At 37.4% G+C, this 26,595-nt stretch overlaps 1 protein-coding gene across 2 annotated transcripts in view; it reads right to left on the bottom strand.

The window, feature by feature from the left end:
• Window positions 1-26,595, bottom strand: part of DPP10 (dipeptidyl peptidase like 10) — a 556,919-nt gene that overhangs the window by 529,097 nt on the left and 1,227 nt on the right. The window contains exon 1 of one of the 2 annotated variants that reach the window (XM_074363531.1): window positions 26,376-26,593. The exons of the other annotated variant lie outside the window; for it this stretch is intronic. Within the exon in view, the coding sequence (XP_074219632.1) occupies window positions 26,376-26,414 (39 nt within the window). The 5' untranslated portion in view covers window positions 26,415-26,593. Of the gene's footprint in view, window positions 1-26,375; window positions 26,594-26,595 lie in introns of those variants that run through there. 2 annotated transcript variants of the gene reach the window in all.

Here is a 26,595-nt window from a genome sequence, read left to right on the forward strand (position 1 = left end):
CATTTTGCATTTCCACCAGCAATTCCCAAAGCCTCATCAACAGTGTATATTACCAAGTTTCTGGATTTCTGCCACTCCAGAAGGTTATAATTGGTATTACAGTGTCATTTAAATTTGTGTTTCTTCTTTATGAGAAAATCTGAGCCTCTGTATGTACAGTTAGGAAGCATTTCCATTTCTGCTTTCTACTCATTTTCTAACACTGGATAGATATCTTGGATTTCCTGCATTAAATGACCTGGTCCATGAATTTTCTGAAGCGACATTAAAGTACTGCCTGTTTTCTTAATACAGTTCTGTAGACTTCAAATTACTTGAGTCGTGGTTCTTTTTAGTTACAGTCAATGAAATTTTAACAATCATAATGTAATCTCTAGATATTAGCCCAAACTTTTCTTTACACAGAAAGAGCCAGTTACCTGATTCCCAAAACCCAGCTCCCTGAATAACCCCTTTTTTCCCCCATATCTCCAATCCTAGTCTCAACTGACTCTTTGCCTGCAGCCTATAAACATTTTCCAATTCTGGTTATTCTTAAAAAAAAAAAAAAAAAAAAAAAAAAAAAAAAAGGAAGAGAAATCACACAAATAGTACAAAACAAAACTTAAAAAAAACAAACAAACAAACAGGAAAACCTGCTGAATTCCATGCCCCCTCCACGCTTAGTCTTTCTCCTTCCTTGCTCAGCAAAGCTCTTTGAAGTCTGACATCCCATCTGCTCTTTCTCATGCTTCGACCCATTGCAATTTCACCCCCTCCTTCCCAAAATGTTACAAAAATGTATTGATTCTAATTCCAGACCTCTGTTGCTTTCACAGTGAAATCTCACCCTTGTTACTGAAATCTCATACTTCCTTGGGTTCCATAATGCCCTTATTCTAGTTTTCCTCCTAATTCTCTCGCCATTTGCTGCTGGTAACCCTCATGGACTTCTTTTCTTTCATCTGCCCATTGGATTTTTTTCCCACCTACGTGTCTTTCGCTGACCACAAGTTACCCACTATGCACACTAAACCTAAAAATGTCCATCTGCATTCATAGTTTTCATATATATGATATATATATATATATATACACTGGTGGCTCCCAAGTTTATGTCTTCTTTCCTGTTTTTTTTTTTTTCAATTCTTAGTCTAAGCTCAACAATGCCCATAAGTATCTCAAACTTCATATATCAAAAACTAACTTCTCAGCCAGACTTGTTTCCCCTCACATATTCTAAGAGTCTTCGCATCACACCCCTGAGTCAACAGAGCTCAAACCCTGGGAGATATTCTGGACTAACGCTACTCCCTCGAAGTAGTTCCATACCCAAATATCCAGCTGTGAAGATGTAACATCCTATTTTACTCCCAAGACCTAATAAATTGAAACTCTATTTTCAAACTCTTTACTCTGTTCTTTCCTGACAACCGTGATTTTAGCCCAGCTGCTTTGTTATCTCATCAGAACTTCGTGAGCAGCCTCCAGCTAAAATCTTTACCCTAGGGTATTACTACTCGAAGTCCATCCTACATCCTGTTGTCAAAATGAAACATGTAAAATTGACCACAATAGTCACTTGCTTAAACCCCTCCCACAATCTCCTCATCTTCTAGGGTATAGCCCAAGCTGCTGTGAATATCCTGTAAAGGCAATTATTTCTATTATATGGTTCCTCCAATCGCCAACCTCATTACATATCACTTCCTGGAACTTCACATGACAGTTACATGAAATTGTTTGTAACTTCTCCACAAGTACCAAGTGATCGGTACCTATACAATCTGTGCATGATGATGCCTACTTCTTCAAATAAGTACCATCCGCCCTTCTCCAGTTCAAGTCTCGGGTCGAAGGTCACCTTTTCTGGGACGTCTTTGACTCCCACTTCACACCAATGAGCTGAGCTCTTACAACTGTCCAGCAGCATTCACTGGTCACTGTTAACATTCACCAAACCAATAAGCTGGTCTGTTTCTGCCTGTATTTCACTTCAGGCTCTGAGAGCTCTACCATGTCTTCTTCAGAACTATGAATCCAGTAATTAGCACAGTCCCTGGTGCATAAGGTTCAATCTGTGTATATTTCCTGCCCCAAGTATATAATATATACTCTATTTCCTCTCCATAGAAAAATATCCATGTAAAAATGAGTTTACCGGTCAAGTAGAACCAAACAAAGAGAACTAAGATCAGGAATAAAGAAGATAATCTAAAGAATGGAATTACTGAGTGGTAAGAGAGAGACAACAGGGGAAGAAATAAAAGAAACTACTCACTTACAAAAGAGTTAGAATTAAGTTAACATGATAGACTTTTTAAAAATTCAGCCAATTAATGAATTTTGTAAAATTCATAACTAATACAATAATGTGTGGTGTATTTACTGCAAAGTAGAGGTGGTGGGGAAACGCTCTGTTACACTGCAATCAGCTTTATCCTTGAGAGTAATTGTAGTATTTTTCACCAGAGAAGTGAAGGTAATTCCTGGAGAACTCCGGTAAGGCACGCCTACAGTACAGTCTACACTAATAGGTTTATAATTACAGTAATTACCCCTAAATATGGTGACCTGCATATGTAATATTGTCCAGATTATATCTTTTTGTTAAAATTAGCTTCCTGGAGTTCCTGATACACTGAATTAGAGCCACATCCATCTATGCTCAATTAGATAATGTTAAATATCTATATTTATGTTATTTATCTCTTGGTTTGTTAATCATAACTCTAAAATATTCCATGCATTCCTAATGCAATTTTCTTCGGAAATTAGCCAACCTGCAGCTTCAATATAAATTGACATAAAGTTAAAATATTTCTTGCTACGAACTTAAATTTTACATACTTTTTATTTTGGAAAATATCCATCATTTTTTAGGACTCTGGCAATAATTTTTCTGCATAATGAATTACATGAAATGGTAAGTTATGAGTTCCTTTTTAGTACAGACTCTTCCATAATAGTTTAAAAGTTTTGTCATTACATTTTTGTTGTTGAAATGCTCTACATATATGTTAATGGGTGTTGAAAGTTTAAATCCTTAACTTTAACTTCTCCCTCATTAATACAATACAGTTCAGCCTCTAAAAGTTTTTCAAGCAGGTCAAAGGCTCCTATGATGCACTGTATGCTTATAGTCTAAAAGCTAAAACAATAACAAAAACAAAAACCTATCTATAAAAGCAAGCCAGTTAACTTGCTATGAACTCTAAGCATGGAATACTTTTAAAACAAGGACCTACTGTATAGCACAGGGAACTATATTCAATTTCTTGCAATGAATTGTAATGGAAAAGAATCTGAAAAAAATATATATATATGTACGTATTTGTATAACTGAATCGCTTTGCTATACACATGAAACTAACACTGTGAATTGACTAGTCATCAATTAAAAAAAAATTTAAAAAGCCATAGTGTTTATAAGAGTTGAGAGTTCAAAACCAATTGTGATGTCTCTAATTTTATAATTCTGATATAATTCTAAAAATAAATCAAGCCCTGTATTCTCCTGCTATAACTTATTTAATATTTGCCTAACACACAATGAAAGAGTACTATATAAAATTTAAATTTTCACAAGCAACTACGAAACTTGGCAATAAAGCATTCTTTTAGATTTTCAGTATCCTCTTTGACTTCATATCGGGCATTACTAAAAACTCTTACTCATTTTTCTCAAATATGTTTTGCAGAAAAATATTACTTGGGATTATAGCTTCTACTGGATTATTCTGTTTCATTGCAATTTCTTCAGGCAACCTGCTGCCACCTGTTGCAATTCAGATTCCGATAATATGTGAGGCTGCACATGTTTACATTAGGATATCTATCTCTTGTACAAATGTTTGAAAGTGTACTGGGTGAAGAGATAAATAGCTGCTTTTGTTATCTAACATTTATTAATATCTGAGTACTTCCAAGACCAATACCGGCCTGAGCCATTAATTACAGCTGGCTTGGCGTTGCCTGTTAGAGCTCTCCCATATATGACTGCTCTACAGTTGTGATAAATGGGAGCATTCCTGGAGGGCAGCCTCCAAAGAGAATGGTGCTCTTGTCCAGTTCCTGGTTGCTGCTGCCATCATCGCGAAAACATTTAAGAAACAGAAGAAATCTGACTTTACACACACCAGCTACAGATATTCAGACAACTTTTCTCTTCTTTCTCCTCCTTTTTGAAATTTCCTCTTCTTCCACCCCATTCAATACAATCCAGCCTAGTCAGCTCAGCTGCACAGTTAATCATCATTAGGCAGCACAAGAATTCTTCCTGATAAACCATATTATGGTGAAGGAAAAAATAATAATAATAGCCAACAATTACATTATTCTGATGACTGAACATGAAATTAAAGTACTGTTTCCTTTTTGACTCTTGATGTCCTTCAAGTAGGTCCTACCCCTGCGGCCACTATTCTTATTAGGTTTTATAGACTTTCTTTCAATTGCTTATTCAGAAAAGTCATTGAGTTGCTTATTCCCTCACCCTATCTGGATCTCAAGTCCAAAGACACTGATTGGATTTGAAGTTCAAACAAATGTAACTCATTTACCTGTTGGTTTAGCTTGTGCTCTTGGCTACCTGGTCCCATAGGAAGTCTCCAACTGGCATTATCTCTGTAAAAACCTCACATGAAACACAGCCCCCTCCTCGTCTGGTACCCACTGGATTTTGCTTCTCCCAGACTTGTTCTTCCAAGTTTCCCTAACACTCTTATGATCTAGACTTTGGAGCTCTTGCCCTTCTGCTGTGCATCATGTCACTCTAGACTTTGTGTGTGTGTGTGAGATTATATAACAAAAGGCTATGGTCATTCCATCTGTCAAAACGAGTTCAGCCTGCCACATACACTGTTGGTGGGAATGGAATTTGGCATAGCCACTATAGAAAACACCATATGATCCAGCAGTCCCACTTCTGGGCATATATCCAGAGAAAACTAATTGGAAAAAATATATGCACCCCAGTGTTCATAGCAGCACTATTTACAATAGCCAAGACATGAAAGCAATCTAAATATCTAGATGATTGGATAAAGAAGATGTGATATATATATTTATATATGATGGAATACTATTCAGCCGTAAAAAATGAAATAATGCCATTTGCAGCAATATGGATGGACCTAGGGATTATCATACTGAGTGACATAAGTCAAAGAAATACAAATAGCATATCACTTACATGTGGATTCTAAAAAAGTGACACAAATTAACTTATTTACAAAACAGAAACAGATTCATGGACATAGAAAATGGACTTATGGTTACCAAAGGGGAAAGAAGGGGGAGGGATAAATTGGGAGTTTGGGATTAGCAGATACAAACTACGATATATAAAATGATAAACAACAAGGTCCTACTGTATACCACAGGGAACTATATTCAATAGCTTGCAATAACCTATAATGAAAATATAAAGTGTATATATATATATATATGTGTGTGTATATATATGTGTATATATATATATATATATATACATACACACACACACACACATATATGTATAACTGAATCACTATGCTATACACTAGAAACTAATGCAACATTGTAAATCAGTTATACTTCAATTAAAACAAAAAAATTAAAATGAGTTCCTCCAGCTTCATCAGCCCACCTCGGCTAGTACCCATAAAATGATCCACAAATTGGGAGCTGTAATCAGCTTAATATAGATTGCCCTGGGCCCCTCTTCTGAATGCCAAACTCCTTTCTCTTCAAAACATTTCTACTACAGATGTAAATTTACAAAGGTTTTTTGAAACCTCATTGACGATTCAAAATCAACAAAGCCCAGTCACTGCCCTTAAGAGATGTAGCTATTTGGAGAGAGACCAATAAACAGATAATGTCAAAGTAGGATGGAGTTCAGAAAAGAATTTTAAAGGGATTACAGGTGGAGATTTAGCCAAAACTACCAAGATAGGGATGCTTAAAATGCCACACATAACTTTATTCCCAAGCACCACAAGTCAAAATCAATCTAAAAGAGTAGGATTCTTTTTTTCATAGTTTGGAATGCTCACGGAAGAACTCATCTCTATGAAATAAAAGAATTCTTATGGGGCATTTTGGGGTAGAATGACATTATACTAAAGCAGAGAAGAATTGTCCTTTCTGTTCTTTTCTGCTTTGAGAGTGGGCTAACATGTGGTCAGAGCTAGTTCTGCAGGACTATGATATCATGTCAAAAGAAATCAAGTAAGTTGTTATTTTTCCTTAGCTGTTGTATGTGTGAGCATGTGTGTGTCAGTGTAAATTTTTCACATTCCAAAAAGGTCTCCCTTGGTCCATGGGTATAAGCCAAAGTATCTCCTCAGGTCGTAAAGTTTACCAGTAGAGACATCTTGGCTTCTACATGCCCATCTTCCCTAAAAATGAAGATGAAGATATGAAGCAGTATTTCAAGCAGAACAGGGAGTATGAAGGAGCAGAGAGCAGAAGAAAGAACTTTCCATCACTCCAGGTATATAGGGATCTTCTGAGATGACCTCCCCACCTCCCCCCTTACTTAAATAACTTGCACTTGATCCATGGGGTAAATAAAAGAGAAATGTATCTTAAATAGGGATATACACCATGGACAGGAGTATGTACATTTGCATAGAAGTCCATTTTTTTGAAGTTATACCACTGAGAAACGGAAGTTTTGATGTACTCTAAAGTCCTAAGGAGGGATAGGAACAATTTTTTTTTTTAATATTCCATCGAGAATGATATTGTCTTCCTGAGAACCCCAAAGCTTTTTTCCCGTATTATTTTCTCCCCATCTGAAAAAACTCACCTTATGGGAAATCTTTGGAACACCACCAATCCCAGCTTAGTTGCTTCTTCCAATAGAACATGTGACAATATAAAATATTTTGCAGTGGCAGAATTCATTAAAGTAATTACAATCTCAGAATTAAAGTATCTTTATAGCTGTAACACCTGACTTCTATGTACAACGTTGTCTCTCCCTTTATAATGTACACCTTCTCAGAAATCTAGATATACATTTTACTTAATGGCACCAAATTACTCTAGATGGTCATAATTTCCCTGAAGTTAAAAGTTTACTGAGGACATACCATATTTTCAACCAAGCAGTACATTAAATTTATTCCCAAATAAATATATTTCTTGACTTTTCCTAGATAAAGGTGATTGCTTTATATCTATTTTTAAATAAAAATAATAAATTCATATCCTTTCAAGCATCATTGCATTTGAAGGACTGTTTTCCATTAATTATTACTTGCCTTCACATCCTGAAGGGGCATCCATTGATAGACTATAACCAAACACAGCATTGACACTGTGGCACCACTTTTTTTTTTTTAAACAAATTTCATTGACACTGAAGCTTCTCTTCAAATTTCCAGTGTGATCCCTACCCCCTAAAAATTAAAAAGTATTGAGTATTTTTTAATTGAAGTATAAGTGACTTACATTATATTAGGTTCAGGTTGTACAACACAGTGATCTGATATTTTCATACATTACAAAATGATCACCACAATCAATAAAGCTAATTATCATCTGTCACCATACGAAGATAGTACATCAGTTCTATTTTCCCCACCTTTACATTTCATATCCAGGACTCATTTATTCTGCAGCTGAAAGTCTGTACCTCTTAATCTCCCTCACCTACTTCACTCATCTCTCCCCTGTACTCAGCAACAACCACCGTGTCCCTGTATCTCACAGCATCACTTTTATTCTTATAATATTGTTCATCATTGAAACATGTTTCAATTTTCCACATGCTCCGATAGTGAATATTTATACTCAGATGTAAGTCTGTTGTTTTTGCTAACATTAGTTGAGTCTGTGGTGGATTTGAGATGATGGCAAACTCTTTACACACCCTTTCTGGAGATAAAGGGGCTCATTGTTTTCTCCCTTTGTTATCTGGGTTGACCCTGTAGCTTGCTTTAACCAACAAAATGTGGCAGAAGAGAAAGTCTATAACCTCAAAGGTTGATCATTAAGAGATCTGCTGTTTCTGCCTTCACTCTTTGGAATGTTCCCTTTTGGAAGACAACAGACTGGCAAGAGGGCCAAGCTCTCTGGGCAGAGTGAGAAAGTCCGTGTGACCCAGCCCCAAGGGGCCAGGCACATGGTGACATCTTCTTGGCCTTTCTTCTTACCTTAGCTACGAGTTGAGTTAATGACACCACATGGAAGAGGTGAGCTGCCACTCAGCGCTGCCAGGACACCTGACCAACACAATTATGAGAAACAAAAGAGTTGTTGTTTTAAGCCACCAAGTGATGGAGCAATGGATTATGAAATCATAGATAATTAAAGCAGAATCTGCCTAAGATACCTTCTGAATACCTCCTGGTTAGCACAATAATTCACCAGACTTTCTTTTGGGACTTTAATAAATAAATGAAAGCTGCTTATTTTAAGTATTTTTGCACCAAAATTCTCACCTGGAAATTATTTTTCAAGGTCCAGGATAAAAAGAACAGATGTGCTTTGCAAGGTTTTGATGTAAAGGAGGATCATGTGAGAAAATGACATTTAAGTTTCCTTATTCACAAACCAAAACAAAGATGAGATATTTCTGTTACGTGGCACACCAGTTCAAGAAGATGAGGGAGATTTTTATTCATTTCTGTATTCCCTCCTGTCTCTTTAAAAAAAGAATGAAGAGAATGAAGGAAGAAAAGAAGAGAGGAAAAGAGGGAGAGAGGTTATTGTAAGGGAGAGTGCCTGGGGTCACCCTCAGACATCCTCAGTGTAAACATTCCCTGTACTAATATAGAAGATATTTTGGGGAACATAATCCTGGATGTCTACAGGCATACATATTTCTATTGACAGAAAGATAGATTTTGCCAGGGGCAAAACTAAAAACTCATCCATTGGGTGTGTTACAAGACTCTGATGGTAACTAGGGCAACAGAAGGCTTGGTGTACCACCCAATATCCCAGGGACCAGGAGAATCCTGACGTCCTGATCAACTGCTCTGCCTCACAGCAACTATATTATCTGACCTAAGATGTCCAGGTTAATCGGGAAAAGCAGTAGGTCTAACTTGAGACATTGAATTAAAATGCATGGAAGGACTAATTCCTTCTGATAAAATCAAACAGCACCACTACTCAGTCTTTATGTTTGAGTATATAATTATTACCTTATTAAGATTTATTTTAAGTCATATTCATTCAGTTAGTATAAAATCAGGAATGCTTCTATTACGGTTCCATATACCTTTTCTGACTGGGTCATTTAAAGAGCTCAACAAAAATTGAAAAAAAAATTATGAAAGCTCTATTTGATTTCTATCCACGTACCCCCTAAACTGTGCCCCCATTTTTCTAATATCCCAAACAGGACATCAAGGATTAGTGCCTGATTCAAACGCTAATAACTGTCTCCCCATTTAGTAGCTTGACTTTTCAGAACCTCTAGAAATTAAATGCTTTTCCTTCATGTTTAAAGATTACCTGCCACCAAGTATGACCTACCATAATTCAGCAAGTGCATCATTAAAAATTGATTTTTCTTTAAAATTTTTCAGAGAAAAGTTATTTGAGTTTAAACAGCTCTGTAATCTTTACGGAATCTTAAAAGAAATTTTTAAAACTTGCTTTTCCCTATTGTTAAGAATAGTTTAACTAAAACTTCCTCCTGTGAAAGCGGCTGGAGGCTTGGAAGACCTGGTCACCTTTTAATGGATTAATAAAACATTTCATCACTGCCATTTTTCTTCCTGGTGTGTTTGTTAATAATTTTCAATTCTACTTGGTGGAACAGAGTGGATTATTTTGACTGAATAGATTTTCTCAGTTTGAAACAGTTCTCAGCTTCTTCATTACAGGAGGTTGTAAGGACATAAAAAATCATGAATTTGTAATTTATTAAAGTGATTTTTTTCTTGAAAATAAAAAAAAAAAGATTCTGCAAAGGCCAAGGTCTTCCATCTCTCCCTCAACTCTCATTGTTCTCTTTCCTCTTTACGAGGAGGATAGGTAACAGGGACTGACAGCAACATACAGTCTTTTTAGGTTAAATAAGAGATGAAAATGAAGTATAGTATATTTCTTAAAGAGATGCCTCCCATTTTCCAAAGTAGGTTAACCCCCGGGATACAAGAAAATGCAAGCATGACATGCATTATCATGTATTGAAAGTTTCCATATTACTTATTAAAATTGCAGGAATCAATATTTTCAAAATGCTGAGTCCTGTCCATTGGCAGACATTATGCCTCACAGTACATTCATCCATCTTGTAACAGGAAATCTTCTTTACTGTCACAGAAAACCCTGGGTACTGTTAGAATTCTATGTTAAAATCTCTAAATACTAGCTTGTTTCCTCAACATGAATAACTCATAGGGTATAAATCTGTCTTTAATAATATGACAATAAAAGTCCCTTTCCCTTTATCCACTGGGAAATGCTCATCAATTATCTCCAAATTTTTAGAACATGTAACTGTTGGCACTTATTCCTGAGTCTAACTCTTGAGGTGGGGAGGAAGCTATTCCCACTAAAGTGAATGCCAACAAACTGAATACTTTAATTCCGGTTTTGCAGATGAGAAGCTGAGCTTCACAGAGGTTAAGAGAAACCTAAGGTATCACAGCTAGCAAACAGGGAAAATTATCTTTTTGGTCACATGTAATCATACGTATCATAATAACCATCAATTGCTTTCCTTTATTAAACTGAGGTTAAATGACCTATTAAATACTTAAATAATATTAAGGGATTTATATGATATTAAAAGATTTACTGTGAGTGGGTGATCAGAAAAGCATACTGGCTGTTTTCCTTTAGCGTTCACTCACGTGCTCCACTTGTCTATGTCTCAGGTGTTTAGTGAGTACCAATTGTATTTCAGGCAGTGTCCTAAGAGCATGGCTCTTACCTATTATATGCACACAAGTGTACAGGCACACACATGCACCAAGACTGGTTATCAGTTAATGGGGTGCATAGAGACCTAATTCATCAAGAACAAAAGAGGAAAATGTACTCAAGAAGCCAACTGTTAAAAAAATCTATTTTGATAATATCCAGATTTTTATCAAAAAACAACATAAAATATCATGCATTTTAAAACAAACATATATACTAACATATATATAAAAAAGGAGGTGGCAAAATAGATGATTTAACTTTTCTCTGCAAAAAAAAATGTATCTGGAACAAAGGTAAGAAAAAAAATGAAGACATTAATAGTGGTGATCGACTAAGAGAATGAGAGAACGAAGAACTAAGTCTCTGGGGAAGAACTGCAGGGGGGAGACAGCCCACTGTATATATTTGTATGATTCTGATGTTTGAACTATGTGACTATGTTATTCAGAAATTAACGAGGAAGACTGTGTGCTTTGTTTAAAGTCAGGAAATACAAACACAGACTCAGTTAACGTTGGTCACTGAAATAAACAAAACGACGAGAACTCTGAAAAATAAGGCTTAGCTCTGACACCTAGGTTACTAAATAACCAGGGTGAAAGCATTCACCTTTTCATTCATTACAGTAATGAAGCCCATGTGTTGCTCAAGGTTATTGTGAGAGAAAAGGACAAATTTAAGCTTTGCTAAATTGTGAAGTTTATCCACACACACACACACACACACACACCCTATATCCAACAGTTCTCATCACTTTTTCACTAATAAAAAAGTGGACACTGAATATTTAACATTTAAAAGACACTTAAATTCTCTATGCCTAATTCCAAAGTTGGCTTCATATATCACACAAACTGAAGGATACATTTTGGACATGGAAGAGTCATTTTTCTGTTTTAAAATATTCTGGATAAACAGGAAATTATTCATGGTTAGTATTTTCAAAGTTAACTACACTTGCCATGGAACACCTAGAAGACAGGAACCATGTACACTGCCTGACACACAGTAGGTACTCAGTAGACACCTAAGAAATCACCTAGTAGAGCAGACGAGAGCATGCACTCTAGACAGTCAGGATTCAGACTCTGATCCTGCTACTTAGAAGCCACGTGGCCCGAGTCAAACTCTGAGTCAAAGTACTTTACCTCTGTGCCAAGCAATTTCCTCATCTTTAAAATAAGAATGAACGTACTAACTTGCAGAGTTCTAAAGGGGATTACTACTCTAACTACCACTATAACTACTACTACTATTATCTGTGGAAAAGAATCAAATATGATTTACTAATCAACCACACATAGCCAATCATGACCTCACTGTGACAAAGGAAAGCAGCTGATACTTACTATAACATACATGATTGTACGTGACCAAAAGATAGCTTCTCTAATTACCAGCTATGCTACCTTGGAAATCTCTTAGCCCTCCAAACCACAGCCTCCCATTTGCAAAACTGGACTAAAAGTAACACCTATTACATATAGGTATGGTGAGGATTAATTGAGATGCACTTGGCCATTGCATGATATAAATGAATAGCACTCAAAATTTTAGCTACTGTCAGTGATAATAAAAATGCCAATAATTTCATCATTAAAGTATTTTCCTTTTATAATTCTAAAGTGATACTTTCTAACTTTGCTACAGGCCCATCAGATTTATCTTCGATGATAGGTGTCAGCCTGGGCAAAGCCATACATTAGAATTTGAGAATCACTGATGCTGAGAAATAAAGCCTTAGACAGAGCATGGTTCAAAGATTAGGACCATGTTATAAATGCAAAATCTTGGGCCCCATTCCAGGCTTACTGGCTTACAATTTACTTTGTAACAGTATCTCCAAGTGATCCATGAGCATGTTAAAGTTTAAAAACAAAGGTCTAGAGATAACTGTCTAATACAGTAGCTCCTAGTCACATGGCAATTTCAATTTAAATTAATTAAAATTAAATAAAATTGAAAATCAGCTCCTCAGTGGCACTAGACACAATTCAGGTAATCAATAACCACATGTGGCTGGTGGCTACTATATTGGAAAACATATATAGAAACTTTTCATTTTTATCATCCCAGAATGTACTATTGGACAATGCTGACCTACAGCATCTTTCTTAAAACTTGGTAAGATACTCTTCTATAGGTAGTAAAAGATATTTTAGGAAAATAAGACTCAGTAATCCAATAAGACTGTTTAAACCCCAAGTATGTCACCAAACCCTTTGTACATAGTACAAAAATACTCATCTAAACTTATCTTTTATTATTATTTTTTTCACTCGGATTGGAAAACTGAGGGCCAGTTAAGGGGAGTGGCTTGTCCCATTCGTAGGCAATCATTCTCTCCTGAGATTCCCAGCCCCATTTCTGTGTTTATTTCCTCCTGCCTTACCCCCTCACATTCATAAAGTTCTCATTTCCTTTTGCCCCAAATATCAGTTCTCAAGACAGGGCATTCCAATCTAGAGACAACTACAATTCGAAAAGACACATACACCCCCATGTTCATAGCAGCACTACAGACAACAGCCAAGACATGGAAACAGCCTAAGTGTCCGTCAACAGATGAATGGATAAAGAAGTTGTAGTATATTCACAATGGAAGACTATTCAGCCTTAAAAAAAAAAAAAAAAAAAAACGAAATATGCCATTTGCAGCAACATGGATGGAGCTAGAGATCATCATTTTAAGTGAAGAAAGCCAGACAGAGAAAGACAAATATATGATGTCACTTCTATGTGGAATCTTAAAAAGAAAAAAAAAAAAGACAAATTGTATTTACAAACCAGAAACAGACTCACGGACATGGAAAACTAACTGTGGTTACCAGGGGGCAAAGTGGAGGGGAGGGATAAATTAGGAGTTTGGGTTTAACAGATACACATTCCTATATATAAAATAGATAAACAACAAGGACCTACTGAATAGCACAGGGAACTATATTCAATTTCTTGTAATGAGCCATAGTGAAAAAGGAACTAAAAAAAAAAAAGTATCTGTACATATGTATAACTGAATTACTTTGCAGTGTACCTGAAACTAACATTGTAAATCAACTTACTTCAATAAAAAAGTAAGAATTAAAAAAAAGATAGGGCTTTCCAAGTTACCATGGAAAAACAAATAAATTCAGTTAGAGATAAATCATTACCACCCCCTGCCCAGCCTCACAGTTAAAAGACCACAGGAAGGCACGGTGGAATTCAGATATATGCAGATAGATGAGAAGAGCTCTTTCTTGACTGGCAGTCAAGAAAGGGAGTGAGAGGGAAGGAAAAATGATACATCTTCAGAATGTGTGGGTGGCTCTGGTATCTCTCTCCTCCAAAGGGTAGCTCTGAAACCAGCCATGCCCAAGAACCACTACCGCCATGCAATTTGATCTGAACTTTATTTTTCCTAATCTTCCTGAATGGCTTTTCACCTCCCTGTGTGCAATTATTCTCCTTCATCTTCTCCACGGAGAGCTATTTGAAATTACCAAATTGTTCTCTCCTATCCTTCAAAAACACCTGGACCTATTCGTCGGGATGAACCTGACAAGCGGTGCTGGCTAACTGGCTGCGTTCCAGAGCTCCGCTGATGGTAAAGCAGGTCTGACGTTCAAAGTTCCACAGGGCTTGTGGGAGGCTATGATTAGATTGCTTAAGAACAACAAGGACCTACTGTACAGCTCAGGGCACGATATTCAGTTTCTTGGAATAACACATAATGGAAAAGAATCTGAAATGAAAAAACATGTATGTATTTAGATGTATAACTGAATCGCTTTGCTGTACACCTGAAACTAACATTGCAAGTATACCTGTAACTCACATTGTAAATCAACTGCACATCAATAACAAATACATTTTTTTTAAAAAGTTGGTTGTGACATCAAGTGTAGACCCAGATTGCACCAGTTTTGCGAAGTTGCAGATGTTAAGAAGAAGTCTGAGAACTTAACAATAAAACTTAAGTATGACTGCATGTCCATCTTTAGAATGTCAGACTGGGGCATTGTCTAATCAGCCCACAGGAGGAATATACAATTTTAGGAGAATGTACCTTTCTTTGATGTACCATTTACTTTTGACATAGATCCCTCATCTGCAAAGTTAGATGTTAATTGTAGAAGATAGATAGGTTGCAAAAAAAATCTGTCCGCTACCAAATATAACCACAAAGGTTATGGTCTAAATGCTCTAGTGGATAGGTATTAACCAGTTTGGGATCTGATTTTGCAAACTTTGTATGCCATTTTTTCCCTGACTGACTGCATAAATCTCTCCTCCCCAAATACTTTTTAAACCAGCTTTACCATTTTGATGGTTCCTTTATTAATAAGTTAAATCTTTGACGCGTGTTCACTATATACTTGTACGAAAGCGAGGGTTTTTTACTTGATAGGGATCAGTGCTGTTTTATAGACCAGATAGGATCTGGTCGTCCCAGCCTCTGCTCTTCTGCTGAGAAATGAAAAAATGCAGAGATTTCAGGCTTCACCCAACCATTATCCATGTGATCACCTATTCCTTGAAGCTTCCAGATAGGATCAATATGTAATAGATCTAATCTTATTAAACTTGCTGTCTGGGGAAAAAATTAAAATTAAAAAACTTTTAAACCAGCTGAAACCTTTCAGTGTTAATTCTCATCCACTGTTCCTTCATCTGACATCAGTACAGACAACTAAAAGTGACTTCTATGATCCAGGTGACTGAGTGAGTCTCCTTCTATCAAATCCCAACCTAGAAGTGAGGAGGGAGCCTTGGCTTCTAATCTGATCTGGTTTCTAAATGCATCAGTGGGTACGACCTTGAACACACGTTAGCCTTTATCGTTCTTAGTTGTTCAAACAGGAAACCAGGTGACTTAATCGCCACACTTAGTTCTAAGATCATTTTTAAAAGAATGGCATCTCTTAAAGGGGCAAAACTGAAGGAAAATTAGATGATATTGTTTAAAACTCTCAGTCAGAAATAGGGACACACGTACATGTTACTAATAATTACCATCTACAGATTTTTTGCTGGCAGTCTATTAGTTCCCATGCTCAGCTCACTTAATTTGTAACTACAATATACCCATAAGAGTGGCTATTTCCTCCTTAAAAATTGGCTTTAAATGTAATTCAGCAGACGGTTATGTATAGCAGTTCCATGTTATCATAACTACTTAATTTTTTATCACCTATAGAACCTATTGGTGCTTTGGGACCTTCTAAAACACCTTTTCTTGTTACAGAGCAACTCATTTTGGAGTTTGTGTAACAATTACGGGCTTGTTAGGTTGCATTGCTCCAAACCAGCAATTTTATATCATGATGCTTTGGTCCTGGATTTCCCCTTATTGAAAGTTGCCTTGAATGACCAACAAGCAATATGAAGCTGACATTTCTGAGCCCAAGCAGATAATCCTAGATTGTATTTACCTATTTTCAAATATTTGCACCATCTGTGATTTTATATTAGTTTTCTTTTTTTTTTTTTTTGGATTCGCCATCACAGCTCAAGGACTGTAGATCTGAACAGGAATGAAGCAGCGCTCCAAATGTAGACTGGGTCATAAGCATGAGTAAGAATTTAACCATGGAATGGAGGGGGAAAAAAAAAATTCGGGAAAGCCAAATGCATATTCAGTTCTCCACCTTCAAAACACAAACTTTGTTGGTCTTCCTACACTTAGAAGGAATATAAAAACAAATAGATGCCGTATATTTTATCCAGCAACCACATTTGCTTTGGAGCCAGGATGAAACCATATAATCTCCATATTAACAAAAATAAGAGCTCAATATTAAAGGCGCTCTGAAGGTTAGTCAAAGTAACAGGGAAAATAGCTTTAAGGCCGGTATGTCCAACATCTGAGAACCTCAACATCAGATCAAGCTTGGTTTCCCCTCCCCTTGCTTCCATCTGGTGGAGCAACCCAACACATAGCAAAAACAACAACAAAGTTGTTGCACACCTGTCTTCGGCATTAGGACAATAAACCTATCTCATAGCTCATCCTCAGAACAATTCTGCAAGGTAAGCGTCATTCCATTTCCAGATGAAGTATTACATTCAGAGAGATACAGCGTACCTTACTCAAACCAGTAAGCAGAGTTTACACTGAGGTTCAATGAATACAAAGCCATTGTTCTTTCCACTAAAAGGACTTCCGTGTGTCTCAAAACTTCTTATTTATTTGTTTAGCATATTAAAGTTTCTCAGGTCTGGTATTAGCACTTGGTATTCTGACAAAATTACCACAGCCTCTAGAAACAGCCCTATCTTCCAAGAACTCCGGGGAATCGAACCCTATTGTTTTATTAGCTTCCTAAGAAAACTCTACAATTCACCTTCATCCTTTCTAGAGTGCGTAAGTGCATCCTTCCTTTCTTAAGAAGGGATTCATCCAACCACCCATCCACTCGCCACTGAACTGCAATTTCAAACACTGTGTAAAGATCAGTGGGCGTTCTTTCACGCTGAGGGGAAGAGAAGAGGTTTAAGAATGCCAGTGTCATCACATTTGGTGAGAGACGCTGTCATGTCATTGAAACAGTGCAACTCATCGTTTCAGGATGGCCTTATGGCATTGGGGTAGCTTCTTGACATGGCAGGTTGGAGAAGATGCGTATGTGGTTCTGTGATGTTCTGTGGACGGGTGCCAAAAGTCTAAGGACCACCGGCCTAGAACCAACACATCACAATGGAGAAACCAAGAAATGTCAGGCAAGTTTTGTCTAGTTATCAAAGCTTTTAAGAACATAATTCTTTTTCAAGTTTACTCTGATGTCAAATACTAAAGGAGGCATATGTGCCACCAAGACACCATCAAAGGCTCTAAGTCAATATCTGACTCAGGCAGGATGACATACAAAAAACGGCCATCAGGGAAAAGACCCTGCATGAAGTACTGCTTCTGAGTCTAGCCAACTGTGTGACCTGAGACAGACCACCCACCTCTGCACTGCATGTCTCCTGATTCCAAAACAATGGCATTAGATTCAGCAACCAGAACAGTTTCTCAAAATGCTATCATCATTTACGACTTTGTGGTCATTCAAAGGAAGAATCTGAAAAAACCAAGGCAGCTATGGACATCACGGGAAGTTTAGACTTCAGGAAATCCATCTTGGACAGAGATGATGTCAGAAATATACAAAGGGAGAAGAAACTGTGTTTGGATTTGGAGATGACATGGATGCAAAGGGAGGCAAAGGAGTCAACGTCACCATCCTGTAACACAAGACGTGCTGACTCTGTGAGCAGAGACACATCTGTAAGGAGTGGCAGATGCAGAAGAACCCACCCATAATGCCACCCTGGCACCAACACTGGGTAGACCTCATTTAGAGTAATCACAAGCAACCTCCACAGATGTGAACAAGGGTGAATCTCTTCCATTTCAACTCCAGGTTTAGTTCACACCCACTTATCACTGCCAACATGGCTGTCAGGAAATGGAATACACTTAATTCACAGGATCAGAGAAAAGGAATAACTCTGATGAAGATGCTGAATATCCCTTCAGAATATACTGGCTTTCTCTCTTGAAACACTGTAGTGTTTATATACTCTAAAAAGAAACAAACAGCTGAAATGTACAGTCTCTCTCCTTAAAATCCCTAAAAGCTAATGGAGTGGAAAGAAAAATCTATTCATAAATTCATAGATCCCAGGAAATGTAAATCATATGCTAACCTAGCCAAACAAACGACCTATTTCTACATTTGAGAAATTACTCATGAATTTCAGATTTTTCTTTGTGGAAAGATATATTTTTGACCTCTATTCCAACGGTGTCTTGATTCCTAACCTTTGATTCTGTGTCCAAGAGAAGAATCAAGTTTGTGAAACACTGATTAAAAAAAAAGAAAGACTTTCTAGCACTTGTTTCAAAACATGTGAAATGAAAAAACAGCCCATGTCTTGCATTCATTAACTCATATTAAAACCTTTCCTGGAGGTGAGATGTGATTAAGGGAAGCATGAGGATCAGAGTTTCACCTACTTCCATTTCTCTTGCCAAAAGTAAACTCATGTGCCAACAACAGGAAAGGCCTACTTCTACCCTGAACAAGCATTGTTAATGCAGCTTCAAGTGGTCTCTCTGGTCCATTATTGGAAAATAAATTGCAGGAGAGCCTGTCATCCGAGTTCTCAATGATATGACTCAGATTTGTCATATTTACATTTTCAGAGCAGAGACTTTCAACTGGATGAAGAAATTGAATCTTCACTTACATCTCAAAAGGGGGGTGGACAGAAAGGTAATAAAAATGGCTTGTTGCTTCACTTTTCTTTGTTTGCTATCTTGTAACCTAATACATAGGTGTTTGTATTGACCTGAGAAAATCAATGAGTAAGATAAATTACAATAATATTAAAGTCAGATAACATACAACTTGGCTGGAGAATATACAGACAGCTTGACTTGGCTTTCCCAGATTTAAAGGCAGTTTGGATTATGCACTTTTCTTAAATTTTAACTCAACATATCATCAGTTCCCATGTGCAAGGAATTTCTAAGGAAATTCAATCATTTCTGGAAACCAAACTTCTGGAAAGAGAATATTAACCATGAGCACTTCAAAGAAGATCCTAAAGAGGTTATCAGCTAAAAATAATGGATGTCAGTCAGGGTGTTAGACATTTTTACCTAATGCATTATAATAAACCAATGTAAAATACCCAGCATATTTAGATCATAAGTGTGTATATATGGTGTATGTACATTTGGTAATGTATACACACACACACACACACACTCAGCATTTTCACCAATGTAAATGCAAAATTACCCTTGCAAAAGAATGAAATAATCTTCTCAGATGATTTAGAAGCATTATAGCAAATTAGAATAAAAACACTAAGTTCTACCATGGTCCAGATGTTACACAAGCACTTTCACATAGATGGTCTCTAACCCTTGCCACATTCTCCCCATCCTTTTCCTTTAAAGAAGAAAGAAGAGTTTTAGAGAGGTTGAATTATGCGCCCTACGTTGCATAGTAAATGGTAGAAGAAGGATTCCATCTGAAATCTGCTGGACTCTGTTTTCAACCCTATATCATGTTGACTTCTTCTCCAAAATATACTTAAATCTGAAAATCATTTGGCAGTTTCAAAACATATTGTAGAATATACTCTTCTGGTTAATGGAGTAAGCATATTATCTGAAAGTTGGTTTAAAAACGATTAATGTCTTAACAATTTTCAAATAAGCCACCAGAGGACAAACTGAAAAAGAAAATGATCATTTTTTATTATGTAAAAGGCACTATGAAGAGTGTTGTTAACATTAATTACTAATCAGAACAGGTCGAAATAAAAGACGTATTTTATCAGTTTTGGATACAAGGGAGTTTTCTGTATTTGGTCTGGCAGCGGGTGTTGTATTTACCATTATACATGCGTATGCCTGAAATCTTGAAGATTACGATAGCTGAATGTAAATGGATCTACAATAGAAGAGCTCTCTCTTGAGTGTCCCATCTTCCCCACTGAGCCTACTTCCCAGCTTTCTCTGCTAGCCTGGAAATGACAAGCCTTCCTTTAGTCAATACGTACGTAATAAATGATTAGGAAGTTTACCAGGTAGTGGGTGTTAGGCGCACAGTTTAAACGCCTTGGAAAACAGGTGCTATCTAAATGGGGAAGAGTAAGTGGAAATTGGTTATTCCCAAAAAGCCTGTGGATCAGGACTAGCACAAACTTCAACGCATCAGTGTGCTGGGAATAGTCAAAAAGGGCTGCAGGACTTCTCAAGGCAAGGCACCATACACTAGGGCAGAAATATTTCTAACTTCACCTTCTGAAGGCCCATGTTTAGGAAGAAGTTTACTTTTCTTCCATTATTTATCTGCCCTTTTTTGGAACTTTTATAGGTCTTCAGATGGGAAGAGTCCCCCACTTTCTTAGTTGATGTATGTCTTAGAACAGACCCCCATGATAATGTCTCAGTAATATATGAACTTGCTTAGAATACACATAAAGTCACTCAGCAAGTATGAAAATACATGGAGGTAATTTTAATATTTGGAACATCAAAAAAAGTTGTGTATATTAAATACTGCATAGGAAGAGCTGTAGAAAAATGCATGTGAAAAAAAAATTTTGAATTACACTGAGCCTGAAATTGGACCACTCAGTCCCAGCCCTCAATGACAGTAGGTGACCCCTACTCCGGACACACTGAAATCTCACCTTCTGGTGTATTTCTCTAAGTCACACTGCTTTTTTTCCAAACTTCCTTTTTCTCCATGCTAATTACCTTATGACGTGAATTACATTGAAAACAATACGTAAGATATTTAGCAGCTAATTCCCTTGTTACTGAGAATTAACCAATGCTTACGTTCACCCTGGTCCCTTACAGAGCAGGGCAGTAAAGGAGTTAATTTTAATTGAGTGGAAATAAAGACGTAATAGAATATTCTGAAGTTCATTGGTCTGCCAAATCAGGCCCAAAGTCTAACCAAATAATAATATTATTAATATATTTATATGCCTGTGCAAACTCATATATAATCATACCGACCTATGCACTGAACAATGCAATGTTCTGTAAAGTGTTAAAGTAATATACCAGCTGTATGTGACTCAGTGATCCTCTAAGCTTTTTTCTTCCCCCCCAGGCTTCTGTTTCCAGACTCTGCATTTAATGAGAGCACTTGGTATGAGACAAGCATTATTCAAAATGCTTTTACATATGACTTCATTCAGTCCTTACAACAAGCATGTAAAGGATCTATAGCCACCTTCATTCACAGAAGAACTACAGAAAATGAGTTATCCTGTCCAAATACAGCGATGACCAGCAGAGCTGAGGTGTGAACTTGAATCTGTGCTTTCCCATGTATAGCCCATGGACAATAGTAAATAAATGCTCCTGGCAGCACAAAAGCTGCCAATCCTAGTTGCAATATTCTAACTTTGTGTATGCTACATGGTACACAGTAAGTAAATTTAATATATGCCTCTAAGTACTAAAAGCTTAAAACATTATGTAATCATAAATGATTCAAGGAACAAAAATTTGGAAATAGCTTTATTTTTACTCAGACCAGGAGAAATTTTATTTCAGTGCTTTGTTTCCAATGTAATGCATGTCATAAGAAAATGCAACATTAATATTTAGTAATATAATTTTCTTTAACTTGTTTTTATATAGTTTAATCTTTCTTAAATGTGCAATTTGCTCAGGCTTTGGAAAAAACAGATTAGAAGCTTTTAAGCAATGTTTTGAGGTATGTTCTAAACTCAGTAGATAAAATGTTATGCATATATATATGTATGCAATAAGATACACATAAAATATATGTAATAAGAATTTAAAGGATGGTAGGAAATGTATAATCTCTCCTAAGTTATAAAGACTTCTACATAGCACCTCTATCCAATCTTTTACAACCAAATCAAATAGAATCCTCCAGCCAGTAAGATACTATGTATTTTTTGTTGAAGTCTTAGAAGTAAATCCTCTATTAAAGTTTTTCAATATGATTTCTAAATGCTATTTTTGAGGTTCTGTGTTAAAAACAATAGTTTATAGACTAAATTATGGCATGTTTATGTATTAGGGAAACAAATAACCTTTTAATAAAAGTACATTCAGTTTACATTTCAACATTTTAATCAGGTTTCCTAGATCAAAGCTGAAATAAAAATGCTGACTTCTAATTTCTTTATAGAAACATTTCAGGTTGATATTACCTAAAGGTCAGAAGTACAATAGCTATTTTACAAAAGGCATTTTGTGCATATATATATATTTAATCACAATTTTGACCACAACTCATTTCATCAAGAGACTGCTACGTGCTCAACTGTAAGGGACTGGTTTTCTACCAGAATGAGTTTCGTGGTTTTTTTTTAATGCATAATTAATGTGGTCTCTGCAGCTGAACAGTTGCTTATACAAATACACTTTTTAGTCATACTTCAGAAAATAAAGTTGCAGGTTTTTTCTCTTGTTTGTGTAGCTTTTTTTTTGTTTTTTGTTTGTTTGTTGGGTTTTGGTTTGGGTTTTTTTGAAGCTTAGAAGACTCAAACGTTTTAGGAAATATTTTTACCCATTGGACTCAGCAGAAGGGTGCCACCTGGTGGAAACGTGGGCCAATTTTAAAGCAGGTCTAGCTAGTAAAAATGTACTTACTTCAGAAACCTTGAAACTCTCATCATTACCAAGGGCAAATGATAAAAATACATTTTTTTAAAGTTTATATGTACTTATTAGGATCTAGTTGGTTTTTTCATATTATTTTGACCAACAGAAGAGATATTAACTTGCAAATTTCAAGAGTTATTATTTACACTTTTAGTTAAGCTTTAAGCAAATTCTTCACCCATTATTCAAGGTAAATTTGTATACAAACACATATATACATAATATTTGCAATTCTTTTGCATTATGCTAACAGGAGTGTGTTGAACTGTGATTGTGTAAAAGTTAGACGGTTAGGCTTTAGACTTAGAGGAGCTTTTTTATTTATTTATTTATTTAATGTCAGACTAGGGCTAAGTCTCATCTCCACCACTTACAAAGACAAGCTTGATCAAGTTCTTGGTTTCTTTAATCTCCTGTATTCTCATCTCTAAAATAGGAATGACTACAGGACCCACCTCAAAATGTTGCTTTGACGATCAAATAGAAAAATGCATTCAGGAAATGTTACCTTATCAGCCCAGATGACAGTGCTTCGCACATGGTCAGCATTCAGAAAACTGACTTCCAAAAATAATAAGCTACAGCTAGCCACTCAAGATTTTGTATCCCCTGATATAAAGTGGGATATTGATTATGTTAAGTGGGAATGACTGTGTCTACCCATAGCAAAGTATTTATTTTTGGACATTTTGAAAAATTGGAGTGCTATAAAAACAACAAAAATAACTTGTAAACATTTATGTAATCAATGAAGCTTTAAAGGCAAGACTACTAAGATGATAAAAATATCTCCAATGATTCAGAACATTAATAAAAGTGTGCAATCCCTTTATTCTTGTTACAGCTGCTCCCTGAGAAAGGGCTGCCTCTGCTCATGGCACCCCATGCAGAGAAGATGACACAGCGACATCAGGCTCTCCAAAGGACCAAAACAACAACCAAATTATGTGGTTCATAACCATTTCACCCAAAGGAAAGGCTATGGTCTTCCACTGTGCTATAAGAGGAAATAGGTGTTTGATGGCCTCAGGACAAGGCATCTTTGAGGTTTCATAAAAATCTCTACCCCAGAAAGCAAAAGACCTTTCTGGCAACACTCAGAAACTTAAATCACTCAAAGTCAATTATCTAGTAAGTGATCAGCTGGAACACACCCCCCATTTAACCATTAAGTAGGACTTCATAAAGCTACATTTTTATTTAAATACATGAATCGTTTCTTTCAGAAACTTGAACATCAATCATGCCTATATGGAGGTGTTTTGTCTAGGACCACATGAGAGTTGTGTGACAACTGCAGAATTAGATCACAATGACTAATACTGCTCATAAAACCTTAGTAATCTTAGAAGAAATGGTTGAAGGATTCACAGCAATTGTCCACATCATCTGGCCATCATTTCACAAATTAAGCTTTAGATGAAGAATAGACCGCATATAGGTACTGGGAGTACTTGGAAAATTCCCAATGGGATGCTGCTATGTATATTTCAGTCTTTCTTTCCTTCCCCTTGAGAAAGCAATCTCTTTCATTTTTAACTCAAGCATAAAATGCATACAATTGACATTTTAAAATCATGTCAATGCTCAGAAAGGCACTTTACAAAACTCAATTAAAACAAGAGTTCTGCAAATGGCCACTCCCTGACTATTCCAAGCGGCTGTAAACAAAGATGCATGCTAACAAGAAAACCAGATTCAAGTTTGAATCTCTCTCTTCATGTGAATTTTAAGTATCAGATTAGTTCTGACAAAAGGCTTTGCTGTGCATATTCAGCTTGTCCACTATTTACATATACATTTCAGCTTCTGTGTGCGCTGCTCTGCTTCTTCCCCCTCCACCCCACCCCCACCTCCCCCATCACTGAACTGTTTGCAGCACCTCACATAACCAGCTGGTGTCACAGGTTAGTGAGCAAAGATTTCATGTGGGGACTCTCACCTGACTAATCATTCTTATTGGTAGCATCATTCCAAAGCAGCAGAGAGGCTCTGCAGCTTGTTAATGAAATTTAAGGGCTGTCAGCCTGAAAGAGGATGTTAAATCCATGTTCTTCTTCTGAAATTATTTTTATAATCTGCTAACCACTGGCTACCTTGTGGTGTGTGTTTGAGGGAGCAGGGGAAAAACATATAAGGGTGAAGGGATGTATAATATAATGAAACATAAATATTTTAATATGTTCATACTTCTCTCAGGGTAGGGAGCAAAAAGGATGGTTTAAGAAAAGAACTGCTTTATAAAAATTGCAACATTCATCCCAGTAAACGGAGGGGGAGCTTTAAGGCATTGAGTAATCCTCACCACCTGTGTGAAACATATGTGAGGGAAATGAGAAGGGGAGGGCAGGGGAGAAGAGAGAAGCCACTAGCCAGGAGAGATGACCAGGACTAGAATATTAACAGCAGCCCTGGCATTGCCTCCTGTCTCATCGCCACTCTAGGTGATTTGATCAGTTCCCCTTCAGTAGCTCCTCAATGCTTAGAATATGCGAAGAGCAGAGCCGCTAATGGATCCTCGCTGTTCGCACCCCTTCGCCCACTTCTAGCAATAAGCTAGGAGTGCCTCTGCCAGAAACGCGTCCGGAGGCCTTCCACAGTGCACTCACGGCAAAGGGACCATCTCTGTACCCCAGCGCCTCGGTCCTCCAGCTCTGTAGTTATTCGCTGACCTAACTGTAGCCCTCTTGCTCAGGGTCTCTACTTGTAAACGTGACAGCATCTCCAGATGGTTCATCACAGCCTCCTTCCTCTTTGCCAGGGCACCTCGGCGCTCCTGACCCTACAACTTTGGGAAAAGGCGACACCAAACTCCCGAGTCACCCCAGTCCAGGGACGGAAATGGACATCCACCGTATGATTATGCTACAGATCCCTAAAGACCAAAACAAAAAGAAGGCAGCCAAAGCGGAAAGACGGAAAAGGGACTGAAATAACCCTCAGCCAGCACAGGTCACCTCATCTCTGCAGACACAGCACATCTGGACCCAACAAATCACTAAAGCCAGTATCTTCCCAGTTCCCTGTAAAAATGCCTTTTTGCTCCAAGCTCCGCTCCAAGCAGACCACAGATGCGTGGTACATTCTCTTCACCCATTTTGCGCCCCCGTCCCGGTCTCCTCAAAGGAAAAAGGAAAGGAAAGGAAAAACTCTGCCGGCCTAAAGGTCATCTGCCTACTCCGGTAGCTTTGGCCAGCGCTAGTCTCAGCTACGTGAAGACCAGGCTCGAACCCAGCAAGTAGATGCCTTCAAGAGCGCAGCAATCCTCCAACGTGCTTTAATAAGAGCCGAGAGGACCCCATTCCTTGGCCCCTGCTACCTCTCCCTCCTTCGGGGTACCGCCCGCTAGGGCACCCTGGGCAGTCCCAGCCTTTACCTCTCTCCCCCCTTCCCCGCGGCTCTCCGCCTTGCGCATCCTCTCGCCCGGCCCCGGAGTGCACTCAGATGCTCTAACTTCCTGCGGAGTCCATGGATGAGCTGGGGAGAGGTTGGAACTGGGGCGGGGGAGGGTCGGGAGAGGGAGGCGTGGGAGCTGAGCCCAGGAGGAGGGGCAGGGGGAGCTCGGACTGGAGTCACCCTCCCCGGGAGGGCCTGGC

This window comes from Camelus bactrianus, chromosome 5 (genome assembly GCF_048773025.1).
Source record: "Camelus bactrianus isolate YW-2024 breed Bactrian camel chromosome 5, ASM4877302v1, whole genome shotgun sequence".
NCBI classification, from domain to species: Eukaryota; Metazoa; Chordata; class Mammalia; order Artiodactyla; family Camelidae; genus Camelus; species Camelus bactrianus.